This window comes from Idiotropiscis lumnitzeri, chromosome 10 (assembly GCF_059441095.1).
Source record: "Idiotropiscis lumnitzeri isolate Australia: NSW breed Sydney's pygmy pipehorse chromosome 10, RoL_Ilum_1.0, whole genome shotgun sequence".
NCBI classification, from domain to species: Eukaryota; Metazoa; Chordata; class Actinopteri; order Syngnathiformes; family Syngnathidae; genus Idiotropiscis; species Idiotropiscis lumnitzeri.
The window spans coordinates 22,017,739-22,037,018 of record NC_142400.1 but is presented as its reverse complement, the minus strand read 5'-3'; the positions used below and the strand labels follow the sequence as shown (position 1 = coordinate 22,037,018).

Below are 19,280 nucleotides of genomic sequence, written 5' to 3'. Positions count from 1 at the left end.
AGAGGCGGACGTGCTACGTCATCACTGCGCGACGTCACTTTCGGCGCGACATCTGTTCCTCCGCTTTCAGCCACCGGGCGAGTAAATGCAACTATGGTTTCGTGCACCACCACATGCAACACTTGCACCATTCTCATGGAAAGATTCTCCCTGCTAGAGGGACGTGTCCGCCAGCTAGAGCAGAGTAATGTGGTAAGCGTAAATGTGGCGGACACGACTGTTAGCACGGGTTGTAGCCAACCTGCTAGTCCGGTTAGCATTGGCCGTAAATGGCTTGCTAATCGCGGTGAGCCTGTTAAGAAACATAGCAGTACCCGCAACATCAAGCTTGAAAATCCAGCCACGGTAATGTGTATTCCTGGGGCCAGAACACCCGACATTGAAGCTAATCTTATGGAGCTAGCACGCAAGACACCTAGACACCAGCGCAGTGCAAACAACGCTAGCTATTCAGATATAGTGATACACGTTGGCTCCAATGACACTAGGATGAAGCAATCAGAGATCACAAAGAAAAACATAGCAAGGACTTGTGATCTCGCCAGAAAGATGAGTCGGCATCGAGTAATTGTCTCTGGCCCCTTGCCTGCGAGAGGCAATGATGAGAGGTTTAGTAGATTATTCTCGCTAAATCAGTGGCTGGCTAGTTTTTGTAGTGAGCAGGGACTCCAGTTTATAGATAACCGGCCTTCTTTCTGGGGCCGACCCGACCTGCTGAGGATGGACGGCCTTCACCCTAACTGGGAAGGCGCGATCACTCTTTCTAGAAACATAGATTATTGTTTGAGCCTTCCATGACTATTCATATTAGAGCAGGTTGGGTTGCAGGCAAATAGTGAGCCTGTAAGGAAGAGTATGGAGTCTGAAAGGCTAGAGCTAACTAGCGCTATGCTAGACTTAGACAACACACATCGCTTTTCTTCTAGATTTGAGCGCTACACACCATACGCCGTTACATCACCTACTGATATAATTTCTACTGAGGTGGCAATACATGATGGGTTTAAGCATTCCTCCTCGGTCGGTTTTATCGACGACGAGCCGTTCTCTCACAATAATAGCACTCGAAAGCTGGTAAATAACTATTGGGTCCCGACTGTCGGAAATTCTCGCCGCGTTTATAGTTGCTCGAGGTACAATCCGGGACCGAGGCAAGGCAATCTCCTTAATATTATGACCAGGAGTCCTGTTGCGCGGAATAACTTAGATAGACCTATTTTATTTAAACTCGTTTTTTTAAATATTAGATCGCTTTCATCGAAAGCCTTGTTAGTTAATGACCTTATTAGAGACCATAATCTTAACATGATTGGTCTTTGCGAGACCTGGTTAAAACCGAATCAGTTTTTACAGCTTAATGAGGCTTCGCCTCCAAACTTCGTGAGCTTGCATGTTGCGCGGCCTCAAAAGAAAGGCGGGGGTGGAGCCCTAATTTCCGAATTGAATCTAAAACTTAGTCCTCGTCCTAGCAATTCCTTTAAAACATTTGAAGTTCTCATTATGCGATTCACAGCTGCGCTGCCGTTTTATCTTGCCGTTCTTTACCGTCCGCCTGGCTCTTACTCAGGCTTTTTAGATGAATTTTCTGAATTTGTAGCTGATTTTAGTAACTCATGCGGATGATATACTTATCATGGGCGACTTCAACATTCACATGAACCTCCCGTCGGAACCACTTACCGTGGCGTTTCGGACAATAATTGATATGTTTGGTTTCACGCAAATAATAAATGAAGCAACGCATATAAATGGTAACACGTTAGATTTGGTATTAACCCGAGGCTTAGCATCCTCAAAAATAATTGTATTACCATATACTAGTGCTATATCTGACCATTACTTTATCAAATTTAAAGTCTTGGCTCATTGTCATCGTTCTGACCATAATCAAAGCTATAGCAGCCGCAACATTAGCTCCTCAACCACCGCTGCGCTCTCTGAGTTACTCCCTTTAGCAACTGCTTTGTTTCCTAATTATATTGGTACGATTGATGATCTCACAAACAACTTTAATGTCGCTTTGTTAAATGCGCTTGACTCTGTCGCACCTTTAAAAACTAAAACTCCTCCAAAGAGGCTTACTCTGTGGTTTACAGAGGAAACACGCATACTGAAACAATCTTGTAGGAAGCTTGAGCGCAAATGGCGTGCGACCAAACTTGAGGTCTTCCGTCAGGCATGGTGCAATAGTTTACTAATATACAAAGAAGCGCTTGATCTAGCCAAAACTAATTACTATTCTAGATTAATTGTCTTACATAAAAACAACCCTAAATATTTATTTGATACCGTAGCAATGCTAACGCAACAGCAACCAACCTCGGATAGCTCTTCCTATTCAGCTCACGATTTTATGCAATTCTTTACTCAGAAGATTGAGTGTATTCGTGATGAGATTAAAGACACTGTTCTTAAAATTCCGTCAAATTCCGCGATAAATGGTGTTCATAGGGACATTAGGGCTAATAACTGTCCAATAACTTATGTCAATTTAAAAAAATATCTCTTGCAAGCCTCACAAAATTGGTTAGTGGGGCAAAACCGACAACTTGCGTGCTCGATCCGCTTCCTGGCAAACTAATTAAAGAACTGTTTACGACCCTAGGACCGTCTGTTTTAAATATAATTAATCTATCGCTTACCACGGGTATTGTACCAGCAGCTTTTTGGACCGCCGTTATCCGACCGCTACTTAAGCAACCAAACCTCGACCCAGAGAGTCTCAACAACTATAGGCCGGTTTCTAATCTTCCGTTTATTGCAAAAATTCTTGTCAAAGTCCTAGCGCAACAACTTAATGAACATATGACTGCTAATAATCAATTTGAACCTTTTGAATCGGGTTTTAGAGCCGACCACTCTACTGAGATGGCCCTTGCTAAAGTTACTAATGATCTTCTCATAGCTATAGACGCCGACACCTCATCAATATTACTCTTACTCGATCTTAGCGCCGCTTTTGACACCGTTGATCATAACATATTATTAAAACGCCTTGAAACGTGTGTTGGCATTTCAGGTGCAGCGCTTTCTTGGTTTAATTCGTATCTGTCGGAGAGGACGCAGCGTGTAATTCATGGCAATGCGACTTCTGATCTTTGTAAGATCACATGTGGAGTTCCGCAGGGATCGGTACTTGGACCTCTATTGTTTAGCATCTACATCAGAATCAGAATCAGAAATCCCTTTATTGTCATTGTACTCAAGTGTGCAACGAGATTAGATCCGCTTGGTGATATTATACGGAAATATAACATTAGTTTTCACTGTTATGCTGATGATACGCAAGTATACATGCCGTTGGATATAACGAATCCGCGTGATTGCTATAAATTAGAGGCATGCCTTGCCGAAATTAAACAATGGATGTCTTTCAATTGTTTGCGTCTTAACCTCAGATAAAACCGAGATGCTGATCATTGGACTAGCGCGTCATCTGTACCTTTTCAAAGACACCACTCTGAGTATCGATAAATGTAATATTGCCCAAATAGATTCAACAAAAAATCTCGGTGTTATATTTGACGCAACTATGTCGTTTCAAATGCACATTAAAAATATTACGAGAACTGCGTTTTTTTCATCTGCGTAACGTTGCTAAAATTCGCCTAATTTTATCAACTTGTGACGCAGAAATCTTAATCCATGCGTTTGTTACGTCTCGCCTCGACTATTGTAACGTTTTGCTCTCGGGTCTCCCCATGTCTAGTATTAAAAGTCTGCAGTTAGTTCAAAATGCAGCAGCTAGACTCTTGACTAGGACGAGAAAGTTTGATCATATTATCCCGATACTAGCCAATTTGCATTGGCTTCCGGTCCACTTGAGATGTGATTTTAAAGTTCTGCTACTTACCTATAAAATATTGCACGGCTTAGCACCTTCCTATCTTGTTGACCTTGTGGTACCATATGTTCCGTCCCGAAACCTTCGCTCACAAAATGCTGGTCTTTTAGTGATCCCGCGAGCCAAAAAGAAGTCCGCAGGTTCTAGAGCGTTCCCTATTCGGGCACCAATGCTCTGGAATGCACTACCCTCAGGTATTAGAGGTGCCACCTCAGTAGAAATGTTTAAAACACTATTAAAGACGCATTTATACTCTTGTGCATTTAGTTGAACTATTTGTTGGCCAGTTTCCTGCCGCTTTTTTCTCTTTTCTACCCCCTTTTCCCCCGGCTGGGGGATTAGGTGACGGTGACCCACGAGGAAGTTTAAGGCATTGACCAACTGGGCATGCACCTGTTCCAGTGATGTCGTCTTCCTGCAGCGCGACATTTGATCAATTCATACATATACTTTAGCATCTAATTGAATTGTTTGTTGGCCTGTTTACTGCCGCTTCTTCTCTTTTCTGCCCCCACTTCCCCTGCTTGGGAATTAGATGATGGTGACCTGCTATGAAGATTACGGCACTGTCCAACCGGGGAGGGACCTGCTCTGCCGAAGTCGTCTTCATGCAGCGCCTCTTCTGATTTCCCTCTATTTCAGATCTTTGTTGAACTACTTGTTGGCCTGTTTACTGTTTCTGTCCTTTTTTTTCTGTTCCCAATTCCCCGACTTGGGAATTAGGTGATGGTGATTTACTTGGAAGTGGCTGTTCTGAATTTACACCAACTGACCGGTACAAGATCAAAGGCTCATCCTCGGATATGCTGTCATGGATATTACGGCCTTGGATGAGGACCCACTCCACTGAAGTCATCTTCCTGCAGCATTTCATTCAATTGACTCTCACATTACCTCATCTATTATTGTATAGCATCATTGTATGTGTCAAATGTTGCCCACTTGGCATCCATTGCAGCCTTGTCATCCTGGAAGGGGGATTCCCCATCTGTGGTCCCTTCTCAAGGTTTCTCACTTTTCCCCTAATGGGGTTTTGAGTTTTTCCTTGCCCTCCAGGGGGTTAAGATTGGGGATGTCGATTGTGGTTATGTAAAGCCCTTTGAGACTGTCTGTGATTAAGGGCTATACAAATAAAACTGACTTGACTTGACTTATGCAAATGGCTTGCTCCAAGGTGCTGTAACGCCATGATTTGTGTAAAGGTCTCTTGTAAACAATATAAATAATGCCATGTGCAAAGGAGCTAGTCACCTGTAAACAAAATGCTAAATAAAATGAAAAAAACATGTCAATGCAAGCCAAATAAAAAAGTGTGCATCATCAGGAAAATGTGCCGTCTCGAGTACTCTGGTGCGCGGTCGCCACTTGTCGTCTATGTCATGCATAGTCAGGCTCAAACAGGGATCCATGTTGCGACTTGACCACAAGTCGGATGTAGATGCAAAATACTTGACATATCTAAGCTCCCATCCCGATGTTGTCCGTATTGGGAAGTACGGTTTGCGAAAAATATTTTCGAACCTCGTCGGCTACTATCATGAGATGTTTTAATCCCGTTCGCTCAACTGTAGCGAGTGGAGCTATATCTTTAGCTATGTGCTAGGCTCTCGCATCCACCTCTTAGACGTTCTCTCCTATGGTGTTGCCTCCGTTATGAGCTGTTGTCCCTTGCCGAACCTCGGTTCGCACTTTGAGCTTTTCGAGCAAAGTCAACAGCATGGTTGTGCTTTAGGTGGTGAAAAAGAAAAGGTTGGACGCGCTGTTACGACGCACTTTATAGTCCGTGTTCTTTTGCTCAAACATCATCTTTATGGGACCCAAAACATTTCCAAACGACATATGTCGAATTTCTTTTCGGGACAAGCGCAACAGGAACAACTTCAACCAACGTTACTGTCAGCCGCTTTTTTATTTGAATCGCCTGCTACGATCGCGTCGTCAGTTTTCTTTCTTGTTCAGATGGGTGGAGTCAAGTGACTACACGCGCTGTAGTCATCTTAAAGGGGCATGAACATAGCCGCAGACAGAAAAGACTTTTCTTTTCTATTTTTTTTTAAACACTGAATTTACATGGGCAAAATGGTTATTGTAATTAATTTCGGTAACGGTAAATTTTCGGTTTATCGCGCTAATATAGACTGTCTCATCTCAGAATAAAACACTGTGCTTAAGTTACCATTGGGCCTTGCAAAGTGTGGTGCTTACAACTAAATATACTGAATAAATTTTGAGAATTGTTTCTACGAAAAATTCCTCAAAAGATGACACCATTTAGATCGTACTTAAGAATCGAAGAAAACTATTAGAACAGTCTTTGATTTAAAATACACCTCACTTTCGGTGATTTTACATTAATTACATTACATTAATTAGCACAAAAAATGTAATCGCTTGCAGCACTAATTTTATATATACGCTTAACATAATAAAAAAATGGAAAGTTCAAGCAGATTTATTGATTGGTTGAACACATCAGAGTGGTTTTGTCCTCTGCAGACAAGATTTCACCAACAATGTATCAGGAGCTAAACATGATGAAAAAGGTAGGATAATTAGTGACTCACCATTTATTTTAGGGCTTGGTGTCCCTGGTATTCGTTTGACAGTTTTTTCCTGTGATTTGGATCCAGCTGCAGAAGGACAGAAATATGTCACAAAGATGAAGTGATTCATTAAATCAAGACAGAGGAGGCAGGAAAAGTAAACACACAGCTCCTTTGAAACATTTCTCATTATAGCCAATTTTTAGGTTGGACATGGCCAAAATAATCAGTGAAATTAACACATTTCTATCATGACTTGTGGACTTCTGCATTTGAAAACTCAAAATGTACTCTGTCACATAAAACGATTTTACATGCAGAATATTTTGTCAATCCAATTATAATTCTATTGATTGAAGCTTTCTGGTCAAATTTTTGCACACACACAAAAATTTAATTGGCAGTTCCAGGATCGCTTTCCTTAATGAGACTTTTGCTTCTTTCAATTTAATGCTTTCACACACCACAACAAGTAATGTTACAATCACGAGGTCGAACGCTTCTCTGCAAGAATGGGATAGACACCTCCCACCAATTGAATGACTAGTCAGCAAATGCATGCAATGAAAGATTTTTCATTTTTCAACAGCACATGTCATAACGTAATGAACCTTCAAATGTATTTTTCTTTATTTTCCAAATGCATTTGAGACATGTTTATGATAAAATATCAGTAAACAATCTGGTCACAGGCCAAACCAAAGGGCAAATAATGTGACGCAAATTTTTCCTATCAAATTTCATGTTGTGGTAATTTGACATCATTTAATGAAAACACACTAGTAGCAACAATAAAACAAGCAAACTTTGGTAGACAAGGCCTCAGGAAATCGGATGTTCAAAATAGTTTTGGGGTTGAGGCCAAATCACCATTGTTGCCCTATTTATTTTATCTGTTGAGATGTCAAATTTCCTCAGATTTTAAAACGTTAAATTCTCAGATGATGGGCTGACTTGCTATTGGAATTTATGGTCTTTCCTGAAAGTTTAGGCTCCATATATTTTTCCTAATGTACTAGTTGTAATGGACCTTTGAGACATGAGACAACAATTCATCAAATTTCAGCATGCCAACATTGAAATTGCTGCAACTTTTTTGTCTTCTGCCGTATTATTGATAGGGTTGGGCGATAATTCAATATCACTATGAAGCCCTGTAGACAACTGATCGATATTAATAGAAAATGCCTTTGATAAACTGTTCGATAGAAAAAGATCAGAAAATAAACCTGGACTGCGGCATTGTGCGTGTTGTAGGCAGCAAAGAAGGACACGAAGAAGCAGTTAAACCAACGAGGGAGAAGCATACACACCAGAATCAGAATCTGAATCAGAATGCCCTTTTGTCATTGTACTCAGTGTGCAACGAGATTAGAACGCTCCCCACTCCAGTGCAATACAACAACAATTTAATTAAATATCTAAATTAGATTAATTAAAGATTAAATAAGTAAATAGTAAATATGAATATGAAATTGGATAAATGAAAACACATTGTTACAGTTCTACAAGGTATGGGTAGTTGCGTGTGAGAGTTCAGCATGGAGATGGCTCTCGGCAATCACACCTAGGGCCAATTTATCCATTAACCTACTTTGCAACCTTTGCAATGTGGGAGAAAACCGGAGTATCCGGAGAAAACCTACGCAGGCACGGGGAGAATATGCAAACTCTGCACAAGAAGGCTGGAGCCGCAATCGAACCCTGCAACCGTGAGTAAGAAGTGTTAACCAGTCTTCCACCGTGCCTCCCCCAGAATAATCAATTTTAATAAAAATAACTCAAAATACTTATTCAATACAGTCGCAATGCTCAGGCAACAGCAGCCGACCTCCAATTGTTCCTCACATTGAGCTCAGAATTAGATGCAATTCTTTCAACTCAGAAGATTCAGCTCATTATGGACAAGAGATTAAGGACACGTTACCAAAACCCACTCAAATCCCACGATTTCTGACATTAATAGGAGCATTAATGCTGATAATTGTCTGACAACCCTCTCTCGTTCAAAAAAAAAAGTATCTCTTGAAAGCCATACAAAACTGGTTAGTCCGGCCAAACAGACAACTTGTGTGCTCAACCAGCTTCCTGGCAATCTCATAAAAGAACTGTTTACGATCTTAGGACTCTCCATCCGAAATATTACTAATTTATCCTACTCCTTGGGCACTGCACCAGCAGTTTTTAAGACCAATGTCAGTTGACCCCTAATTAGGTGACCAAACCTCGACTCGCAGAATCTCAGTGATTATAGGCTGGCTTCACATGTCCGTTTATTGCAAACATTCTTGAAAACTCATGGTGCAACAGCTTAATGGTCACATGGCCGCTAACAATCGATTTGAGACGCTTCAAACAGGATTTAGAAGCGACCACTCTTCTGAGATAGCGCTTGCTAATGTGACTAATCATCTCCTAGTTATGGACTACGACACCTCATAAATACTACTATTACATGATCTTAGTGCGGATTATGACACCATTGATCATAACACAGTATTAGAATGCCTTGAAAAGTGTGTTGGTATTCCAGGCTCATACTTTATTGATTTAGTTCCTACCTCTAAGAGAGAACATACCTTGCAATCTTGAATTTCACGACCATAAGGCACACCATATTAAAAGGTGTTGCCTGAATTACAGATGCTATTTCTGCATTAAACCCATTCATAAAGCTCATGGTATTACTGGATGCAGGCATAGTAAAATATACGCCAGTTTATAACATGTGGGCGCATTCATTCACGCTAAAACAATACAATACAATTTTATTTATATAACGCATTTCACAACAGCTGGAGTTGTAACAAAGCACTTTCCATATGGTGTAATATAAATTAGTGGGAAATTAGCACAAAAAGACATTCGATAAAAGCTGTAAAATGACTTGCGTGCCAAAAGTTTTTGTTCCTATAAAAAAATGCTGTTGTATTGTAATGTATTGTATTATTTCAGTGTCTGCCAGTGTGTACCCTAGCATGCATGCTCGCATTGTTTTCAAAAAGGGAAAACTGAGTCCCCTCACTTTCGTCAGCGACAGCGCCCTCTTTCACATCTTCAGTCACGTCCGCCTTCCCTCTCGAGCAGTGTGTCGACAGGTAATTCTCCCATTGAGTAAATTGGATTATGTGCTGTATTTGTGTTTTGTGATCTATATCTTTGCTGCTGTAACACCTCAAATTTCCCCATTGTGGGACTAATAAAGGATATCTTATCTTATCTTATGTATTAATATGCGTCCTGTTCACTTAAGAGAAAATTTAAGACACTTGCCCGAGATCAACATTGGCACTTATAAAATAGGTTTATATGTAAAAATGACATCTGTACTAAACTGCTAAAAGAGATTTACGACAAATTGGCATTCCCCCTTTTGGAGTTCAGCTTGTTATATTTTCCATTGTCAGCTGTCTACGTCATAGCAGGGAGCCAAGCATTGTAATATTGATTGGTTTGTCAGTTCTGCTGTCCAAAACGGCGACCGATCGCTACCAAAAATTCTAATGCACATAACTACTCTTGTGCTCTTCAACCTGTGAAAGTATAAAAGCGTTCCACACAATAGTTTGGATTTATTGACATTAAACGTGAACTCATGTGATCACCTCCAGAAAGTAAAAAATACCGTGCTGATCTCTTCTCCACTTACACAGGCTCAAGTGTACAAGATCATGAATGTGCACAAGAACCACGACTGGTTGAATTTCGGACATTTAGCTACGTTAAAGTTGTGTCGACTCTCAGGAGGCAGACAGTGGCTGGCAGCAGGCAGCCAGCAGGCGGGCTAGGAACTTTATCAACCTCCCCATGCCCACGCATGACTGTCGTGAGGATATGACCGACAACATACTTCGTAGTCAGAAGAATCGTGATATAAAATCTCCGACTTAGAACAAAATAGATGGTGTGTTGTAGTTATGTTGTCTACTGTCGAAAAACTGGGGCCAATCCTCATCCAAATAAATGTGCCCGTCTTTTGATTTCCACTTAAGTCTCTGGAAATATCCCGACTGGTGCTATTCTGCTCCGCACGTCCTCCCCGTGATCAGCATAGAAGCAGTGTGCGAGTGTGAGTCCCCTCCCAACATCATGTATGTAGCTCTGCCGGTGCATCTGATTACTTTCAGATTTCCTCATTCTCTTATAAATCAGCCATATCCTTTTGATATGTTGAAATTACCATTGGTACGGATGTCCACAATAATTTGGGGGTCAATTGAGCACCGTTTTTGGATGCCATAAAGCAATAAAAGTAAAATGATTTCCAACGGAGAGTTTGTAATCAGTCCCGTTCATGACTCGTATGAAACATGGAGAGAGCGGAGGTCAGCGTGACGATATTCTTCATTAGAAGTAGCCGTTTTTGAAGATGTCACTTATTCCCTAATTTCTCCAAAATGAATGGATAAATGAGAAAATGACGAATTTCATTTTCGTGATCAAAAAATATATAATCTGAGCTTGTTAATAAAAAATGGGCCATCACGGCTGAATGATTCCTTTAAGTACGCTTTATGGTCGTGAAAATAAGTTAGATTTTAAAAATGAAAAATTTGCAATATTGACTGTTATGAAATAGTGTCAAATGGTTTTCAGCCTGAGAAAGGGAGCTCATTTAACCTTTATGTTGACCAGTTTCTTTGACTCTTTTATAGTCGTGTTGACTTATTGAAGATTAAGTATTATGTAAAATAAAATTACTTAAATTTAGCCTTTTTGTTCAAGTCCCTACTATCGACTAATATGAAATATTTCGACGGTGTAATGGTTTAATTGTCAAGTTATGTTGAGTTTAGTACCCTCGAGTGGTGAAATGTGTAATGTGCATCAGGTCGAGTTTAGATGACGTCACTGTTTAATGCCGAAAATAACACATACCCAATGTCGTCTTGTCCCACATAAGGCTGTAAGATCTTGATTCTTGATAAAATACCTTATTTCTCCAATCTGCCACATTAACAGGCTAGTTTGCATGTGTTTGTGAAAGCAGATGTTGTTAAATCCATGTTTAAAACGAGTCATTTCTGACGTTAGCATTTGTTAGCATTGTATGCTAGCCGACTTTACTTTGCTAATTAGGCTAATTGTGTTAGCTTACCTAAATTGTATTTTCTGTCCTTATTCAGAATGTATGTTCAATAAGGTAATATTCTTGCTCTTAACAACGTAAATACACACGTTTGCAAGTGTAGCCAGAAAACAATGTTAGACATTTGATACGCTGTATTAATACATTGTATTTTGTTTATTGCAGTTTTACAAAACAAATATTTATCAAGAAATGAGTAAATGGACTCTGAAGGCCATACAAACGTCTCGTCTGTTAGCTGTCTGTCGAGCTGGATAGAGCAGTCATACAGTCATCTAGCTAGGACAGAATAGACGGTGATATTTGCAGGCCTAATGATTTTCTTTTTTTAATATTCTGTAAAGCGCTTTGTTACAGCTGCAACGTTTGTGAAAGCACCATCCATCCATTCATTATCTGAGTCGCTTTGCTGGAGCCTATCCCAGCTGTCATTGGGGAGTAGGCGTGGCACATCCTGAAATGGTTGCCAGCCAATCACAGGGCACACGTAGACGAACAACCATCCCCGCTCACACGCATACCGAGGGGAAATTTAGAGTGACCAATCAACCTGCCATGCACGTTTTTGTAATGTGGGAGGAAACCGGAGTACCCGGAGCCGGAATTTAACCCACGACCTCTAGGTGTGGGCGTGGGTGTGTGTGAGTATATATATGTATATATATATATATATGTATATATATATATATATATGTATATATATATATATATATAAATATATATATATATATGTATATATATATATATATATGTATATATATATATATATAAATATATATATATATATATCCCTGTCCTCCGCATCCTCTGCTCTCACCCAAACTACTTCCATGTCCTCTTTAACTACATCCATAAATCTCCTCTTTGGTCGCCCTCGAGACCTCTTGCCTGGCACTTGGAAACTCAGCATCCTTCTGCCAATATACTCACTATGTCTTCTCTGGACATGTCCAAACCATCTCAGTTTGGCCTCTCTGACTTTATCTCCAAAGCCCCTAACATGTGCTGTCCCTCTGATGTACTCATTCCTGATCCTATCCATCTTGGTCACTCCCAAAGAGAACCTCAGCATCTTCATCTCTGTCACGTCCAGCTCTGCCTCCTGTTATTTCTTCAGTGGCACTGTCTCCAGACCAGACAACATCACTGGTCTCACCACAGTTCTATAAATCTTTCCTTTCATTTTAGCTGAAACTCTTCTATCGCAAATCACACCTGATACTTTTCTCCACCCGTTCCAGCCAGCCTGCACATGCTTCTTCACTTTTTTTCCCATACTCTCCATTGCTCTGGACTGTAGACCCTAGATCAGGGGTCTTCAATCCTGTTCCTCGAGGGCCGGTGTCTTGCCCGTTTTTCACCTCTCCCTGGTGCAACACACCTGAGCAATCGTTATCTAGCTTCTGCAGACCTTGCTGATTATCTGATCATTTGAATCAGCTGTGTTGCAGCAGGGAGAGATGGAAAACCGTCAGGACACCAGCCCTCGAGGAACAGGATTGAGGACCCCTGCCCTAGATACTTAAACTCCGCCACCTTCTTGGTCTCTTCTCCCTGGAAGCTCATTCTTCCTCTTGGGTCCCTCTCATTTACACACAGATACTCCTTTTCTCTGTACTTCTCTATCAGCGTCCTCAAGGCAAATATTGCATCTGTTGTACTCTTTTCTGGCATAAAGCCATACTGCTGCTCACAGATGTTCACCTCTGCCCTCAGTCTAGATTCCACCACTCTTTCTCACAACTTCATTGTGTGGCTCATCAACTTTATTCCTCTGTACTTGCCACAGCTCTGCACATCTCCCTTGTTCTTAAAAATGGACACCAGCACACTTCTCCTCCATTCCTCGGGCATCTTCTCACTGTCTAAGATCCTGTTGAATAACCCAGGCAAATATTCTACAGCTATCTCTCCAAGACACTTCCATACCTCCACGGGTACATCATCAGGGCCGAGTGCCTTTCCGCTCTTCATCCTCTTCAATGCTCTTCTCACTTCATCCTTACTGATCTTTGCTACTTCCTGGTCCACAGCAGTCGCCTCTTCTTCTCATTGTTCTCTCTCATTTTCCTCATTCATCAACTCTTCAAAGTACTCTTTCCATCTTCCAATCACACTACTGGCATCTTTTAACTCACTTCCATCCCTATTCTTTCTTACCCTAACCTGCTGCACGTCCTTCCCATCTCTGTCTCTCTGTCTTGCCAACCTGTATAGATCGGTCTCTCCTTCCTTACTGTCCAACCTCGCATACAAGTCATCGTAAGCCCCTTTTTTGGCCTTATTTATCAAAATATCTCACTCTATATATATCTCTCTATATATATATCTCTCTCTATATATATATCTCTATCTCTCTCTCTCTCTCTATATATATATATATATATATATATAAATAAAACATGTACAAAAATAAATTAAGATAAGAAAAGAAGAATATTATTTTCAACAAAATAAACTCAATAAGTTCTTAGCGAGCCAATCATGAGCTTAACCGTTTTGTCCTCACAAGGGTCTGAAGCGTGCTGCAGCCTATCCCAGCCATCTCTGGGCAGTATGCTGGCTACTCCCTGAACTGGTTGCCAGTCAATCGGAAGGCACACAAAGACAAACAACCATCTGGGTTTACAATCATACCTCGGGACAATTTAGAGAAGGGGTGGGCAAACTTTTTGATTGGCGGGCCACAATGAGTTCTAAAATTTGACAGAGGAGCCGGACCATGAGCAGATGGATGGAGTGTTTTGCTAACCTCACCTCATCAGAGAAAAAAGATAAATTTAATTTTAAATGAAAGTGGACAAACTCATTACAACAATATATATGTCTTTGAAAACCCACAGTATTTAGAAAATAAAACATTAACAAGGTTTATTCATTTAAAGTTCGGCGGGCCGGATTAAAACGTCCTGGTCTGGATTTTGCCCACGCCCGATTTAGAGTGTTAAATCACCCTAACATGCATGCCTTTGGAATGTGGGAGGAAACTGGAGTACCCAGAGAAAATACACGCAGGCATGGGGAGAACATGCAAACTCCAAACAGGAATCCTGGTGCCCGCAGCGAACCAGTCAACGGTGTGCAATTTATCAAGATGAATAACTAGTGTGTGGCGAGGTACATTTAAGTTTGCATCTGACTGGTCAAATTCAAAATTCATAAAATCATACAATTATATCAGAAAAAATATTGCATGTCTTTGATATTTGCATATTGCATATGCCATTATTCCCATCTATCTGTATTCTTTTGATATATTGTCCAGCCCTAATTGTATTGGATTTTATTGTATATGTACACATATATGTGTAAGATAAGATGATCACATTAACCTCAAGTAACTTTATGTAATCAGTTTGCGTATTTCTAATCATGTTTTTATACACTACTTGTATTAATAATTGCACACACACACACACCAACATTTTTGCTCTAGAGTTAAGTTTCTGTTTCCTTAAGTTTCGTTTTGTCTAATCTAACCTCCGTTGTGAGTTAAGTTTCTGTTTCCTTAAGTTTTGTTATGAGTCTGCTTCAAGCTCTAATAAAAGCGGAGGCGGCAGGGCGAGAAGACAGGGAGTCCTACGGAGCTGCTAGCAGATCAACTGCTCGCTCTCTGTCCCTCCCTCCTTGCGGGCCGGTAAAAATGAACAATCTTGCCTGGTTCCTTCTGGCCTTCAGCCACCTTCAGAAAGAAAGCTCTCCCAAATGGCGTCAGGGCATTTAAACCTGACATTTATCTGGTGCCCGAAATCCGGGAATCACATCTGGACGTCGCGACCGCCGCGGGACCTCGGACACCGCAGAAACTGGCGCCAGCGCTTCCACGTTGAGGAAGCGGGTCTCCAAACTCCTGCTTCGGCTGCCCGCCCGGAGACGATTCCCTATCGCACCAGGCTGACCTAGGGGCAACCAGGTATTGTGTTTCAAATTATTTCGTATCACCATTTTAAAATGTTAAACGATTAAAGATTTGGTAGGGGAAGTGAAAGTGAGTGAGATCAGGCGCGTGCCCCAGCCGTTGACCAGTACGGTGTGATAGACTGGATCGTGCTATCCAAGGAGTTATATAAATAGAATTAGGCCATAACTCGTTCAGAACCAGGGTTTCTCAGTGCGGATACCACTGTAGTGTAAAATAAATGTTCTGCGGTACGTCTAAAACCGGATCGTGTTGTTCAAGGAGTTATAAATGGAATTAGGTCGGAACTCGTTGAGAAACAGAGTTTCTCGGTGCGGATAACACGGTAGTGCAAAATAAACGTCCTGCGGTAAGTCTAAAACCGGATCGCGTTATTCAAGGAGTTATAAATGGTATTAGGTAGTAACTCGTTTAGAAACAAGGTTTCTCGGTACGGATAACGCGGTAGTGTAAAAGAACGTCCTGCGGTACGTCTAAACCGGATCGTATTATTTAGGGAGTTCTAAAAGAAATCAGGTCGTAACTCGTTTAAACCGATAACACGGTAGTGTAAATTAAACGTTTCTCGGTACGTCGAAAACCTCGAGGAAGTCTACTCACATTTCCACATTAAATTTAGGAAATAATAAAATAAGGCGTTATTTTCTGTGGTTTTTATTATTTTTATTTGCATTGTGAATTTCTTTGGTCAACAAACTGCTCGTTTGACTGAGAAGTGAACTGTGTGTGTGTGTATGTATGTGCGGACGGTGCGCTGCGCAGCTGCGATTGTGTGAGCAGTGTGTGAGAGAGAGAGAAAAAAAAAAAGAAAAAGTTAGTGGTTGAGTGTGAGTGTGAAAGATTGAGGGTGTGTGAGTAAAAATAACGGACTTCAGACAACAACGGAAAATGGGTCAAAACGTGGCCAAAGTGTTGAAAGCAAATCCAGACGTGAGGTTTATGAACGGGTATGACCCGGATTGTTGCCAATTTCTGGAGAAGTGGGTGAAGAAATATGACTTTAAGCCACGTCTGAAGGATCCGGCGAGTTTCGAAGCAGTGAGAAGAGCATTGGCGGAAAAAAGAAAGCTGAAGATAAGAAAGGGGAAAAACACAACATCAGTGGACGTGCAATGTACATTTAAATTTTGTGTGTGAATGTTTGTGCAAACCGTATGTAAAGTGAGTGAATGGTGTGATTGGGGATTACAAATACCACTTGGTATTTTATCCCATGTAATACAGTAGGGTTATAAACAGCAGACTGGTGTGGATGCAGAGGCAAGAATTCTCCACCTGAATAGGTGAAGTAAGAATTACCACAACAGGAAATTTGAGTTGCTGTCCTACTAATAAGTAACCAGTTTTTAGAACACCCTAGGTGTTGACAAACTGGACCAAATTTTCTAAAAAGGGGTTTATTAGGTAGTAAAATAAAACCCAGAAATATGCTGCAGTGTAAGGATTGGACGGACGTATGTGGAAAAACAGGATCTTATTAAAATGAAATAAAGATTTGGGTTAGATGGAAAATTAAATAAATTTAATATAAATTCGGAGGTTAGTTAAAAACACACAAAAGTACTATATAGTATCGCCAGAATTAATAATCATAGACAAGACAAAGAAAAACTCTAAAAAGATAGAGATCTAAAATACAGACACATCGGTGCGTTGCTTTGCACTTGTGGCAGAGGGTGCACTGTCCCTACAGGGCTGCGCATAGATAAATTTAGGAGAGATATTAGTTGAATTGAAGGACTTATTATTGGCCAGAATCAGAATCAGAAATCCCTTTATTGTCATTGTACTCAAGTGTGCAACGAGATAAGAGAGCTCCCCTCTCCAGTGCAATACAACAATAATTCAGATAAATATATAAATTAGATAAACAAGAGAATAGTTAGTGCAATGGAAATAATACTGGATAGGATATATAAAACACATCACGTTACTGTTCTGCAAGGTAAGGGTGGTCGTGTGTGTATGTGAGAGTTTAGAATGGACATGGCTCTTGGAAAGAAACTGTTTCTCAGTCTATTCGTCCTTGATTTGATGCACCTGTAGCGCCTGCCAGAGGGCATCAGGTCGAACAGGTGTGAGTTTGGGTGGGTATTGTCTTTGATGATATTCAGAGCCCTGCTGAGGCACCGGGCGGTGTGGATGTCCGACAGTGAGGGTAGAGGGCAGCCAATAATCCTTTGCGCCGTTTTGACCGTCCTCTGGAGCCTCAGTGCAGCCGCCGTACCACGTGGAGACACAGTACGTCAGCAGGCTCTCGATGGACGAGTGGTAGAAGGCCAGCAGCAGCTTTCTGTCCAGGTTCAATTTCCTGAGGACTCTTAGAAAGTGGAGACGCTGGTGGACCTTCTTTACCACTGCTGTGGTGTTGTGTGTCCAAGAAAGGTCATCGGAGATCTGCACTCCCAGGAACTTGAACGTGTGGACCCTCTCTACACACACGCCGTCGATGCAGAGGGGGGACGGCACCGTCTTGTTCCTCCTGAAGTCGATAAGGATCTCCTTTGTTTTTGCAATGTTGAGTTGCAGTCTGTTGTCCTCGCACCAAGCCGTCAGTCTCTGGACCTCCTCTCTGTAGGCTGTCTCGTCACCTTCCGAAATCAGACCGACCACTGTCGTGTCGTCAGCAAACTTGACAATGGTGTTGTTACCGTGGGCCGGGCTGCAGTCGTAGGTGTAGAGGGCGTATAGGAGAGGGCTCATCACGCATCCTTGGGGGGAACCGGTGCTCAGCGTATGGGTGGAGGACGTGTAGGGGCCGAGCAACACAGTCTGGGGTCTGTTGGTCAGAAAGTCCTTAATCCAGATGCGTGTGAGGGCAGGGAGGCAGAGAATGTCCAGTTAGGCAACGAGGATGTCCGGGATGATTGTGTTGAATGCCGAGCTGTAGTCCACAAAGAGCATCCTGGCATAGCTCTGCTGTCGTTCCAGGTGGCCCAGCACAACATGCAGAGCAGTGTTGATGACGTCCTCAGTGGATCTGTTAGCCCGGTATGCAAACTGGTAGGGGTCCAGAGTGGGAGGAAGGCATACCCTGATGTGCTGGAGAACCAGCCTCTCGAAGCACTTCATGATGACTGGCGTGAGAGCAACAGGACGGTAGTCATTCAGGAGGACTGCGGGTGACTTTTTGGGGACAGGAATAATGGTGGAGGTTTTCAAGCAGGAGGGGATGACTGCTTGAGCCAGGGAGCGGTTGAAGACCCTGCAGAAAACATGTGACAGTTGGTGGGCACATGCTCTGAGGACCTTGCCTCGTATTCCGTCGGGTCCAGTAGCTTTCCTGGGGTTAATAGCCAGGAGCGCGCGCCTCACATCGTGTTCCTCTACGGTGAGTGGGGGGGGGGGGTTGAGGCATGAAGCGCGGGGGTGTGACGGTTGGGGCGAGTCAAAGCGAGCGAAGAAGCAGTTAAGCTCCTCTGCCAGCGATGCACTCGGGTCTACAGAGGTCGTGCTGCTGCCTCGGAAGTTGGTGATGCTCCGTAGACCCTGCCACACCTCCCGTGGTCTGTTGCTGGCAAGGTGGGACTCCAGCCTCCTCTTGTAGTTTGCCTTGGCTAGCTTGATGCCTTTGCTCAGGTCAGCACGAGCCACCCTGTACTGGGCTTTGTCGCCTGACCTGAAGGCAGCGTCACGGGCCTTGAGGAGAGAGCGGACCTGGCTGGACATCCAGGGCTTCGCATTTGGGAAGGTCCGTATGGCCTTGTTTAGGGACACAGTTTCCATGCAGAACTTGATGTCGTCCAGTACACAATGCGTGTAAACATCAAGGTCCTGAGGATCAAAGAGATCCCAGTTGGTGCCTTGAAAGCAGTCCTGTAATTCACTCCAAAGTGAAAGATTGATTGTGTTGTTGTTATTTATAACATGTTTTTATTGTTTGTA

At 42.1% G+C, this 19,280-nt stretch overlaps 1 protein-coding gene across 7 annotated transcripts in view; it reads right to left on the bottom strand.

Annotated features, from left to right (window-relative positions):
• Window positions 1–19,280, bottom strand: part of LOC148329655 (CUB and sushi domain-containing protein 3-like) — a 493,599-nt gene that overhangs the window by 55,934 nt on the left and 418,385 nt on the right. For 6 of the 7 annotated variants that reach the window (XR_015845569.1, XM_088306210.1, XM_088306213.1 and 3 more), the window contains one exon: window positions 6,409–6,474. Coding sequence is in view for 6 of the 7 variants with exons in the window: in XM_088306210.1 (XP_088162336.1) it covers window positions 6,409–6,474 (66 nt within the window). In the remaining variant the exon portion in view is untranslated. Of the gene's footprint in view, window positions 1–6,408; window positions 6,475–12,841; window positions 15,376–19,280 lie in introns of those variants that run through there. The other variant, XM_088306215.1, reaches the window with a different exon arrangement.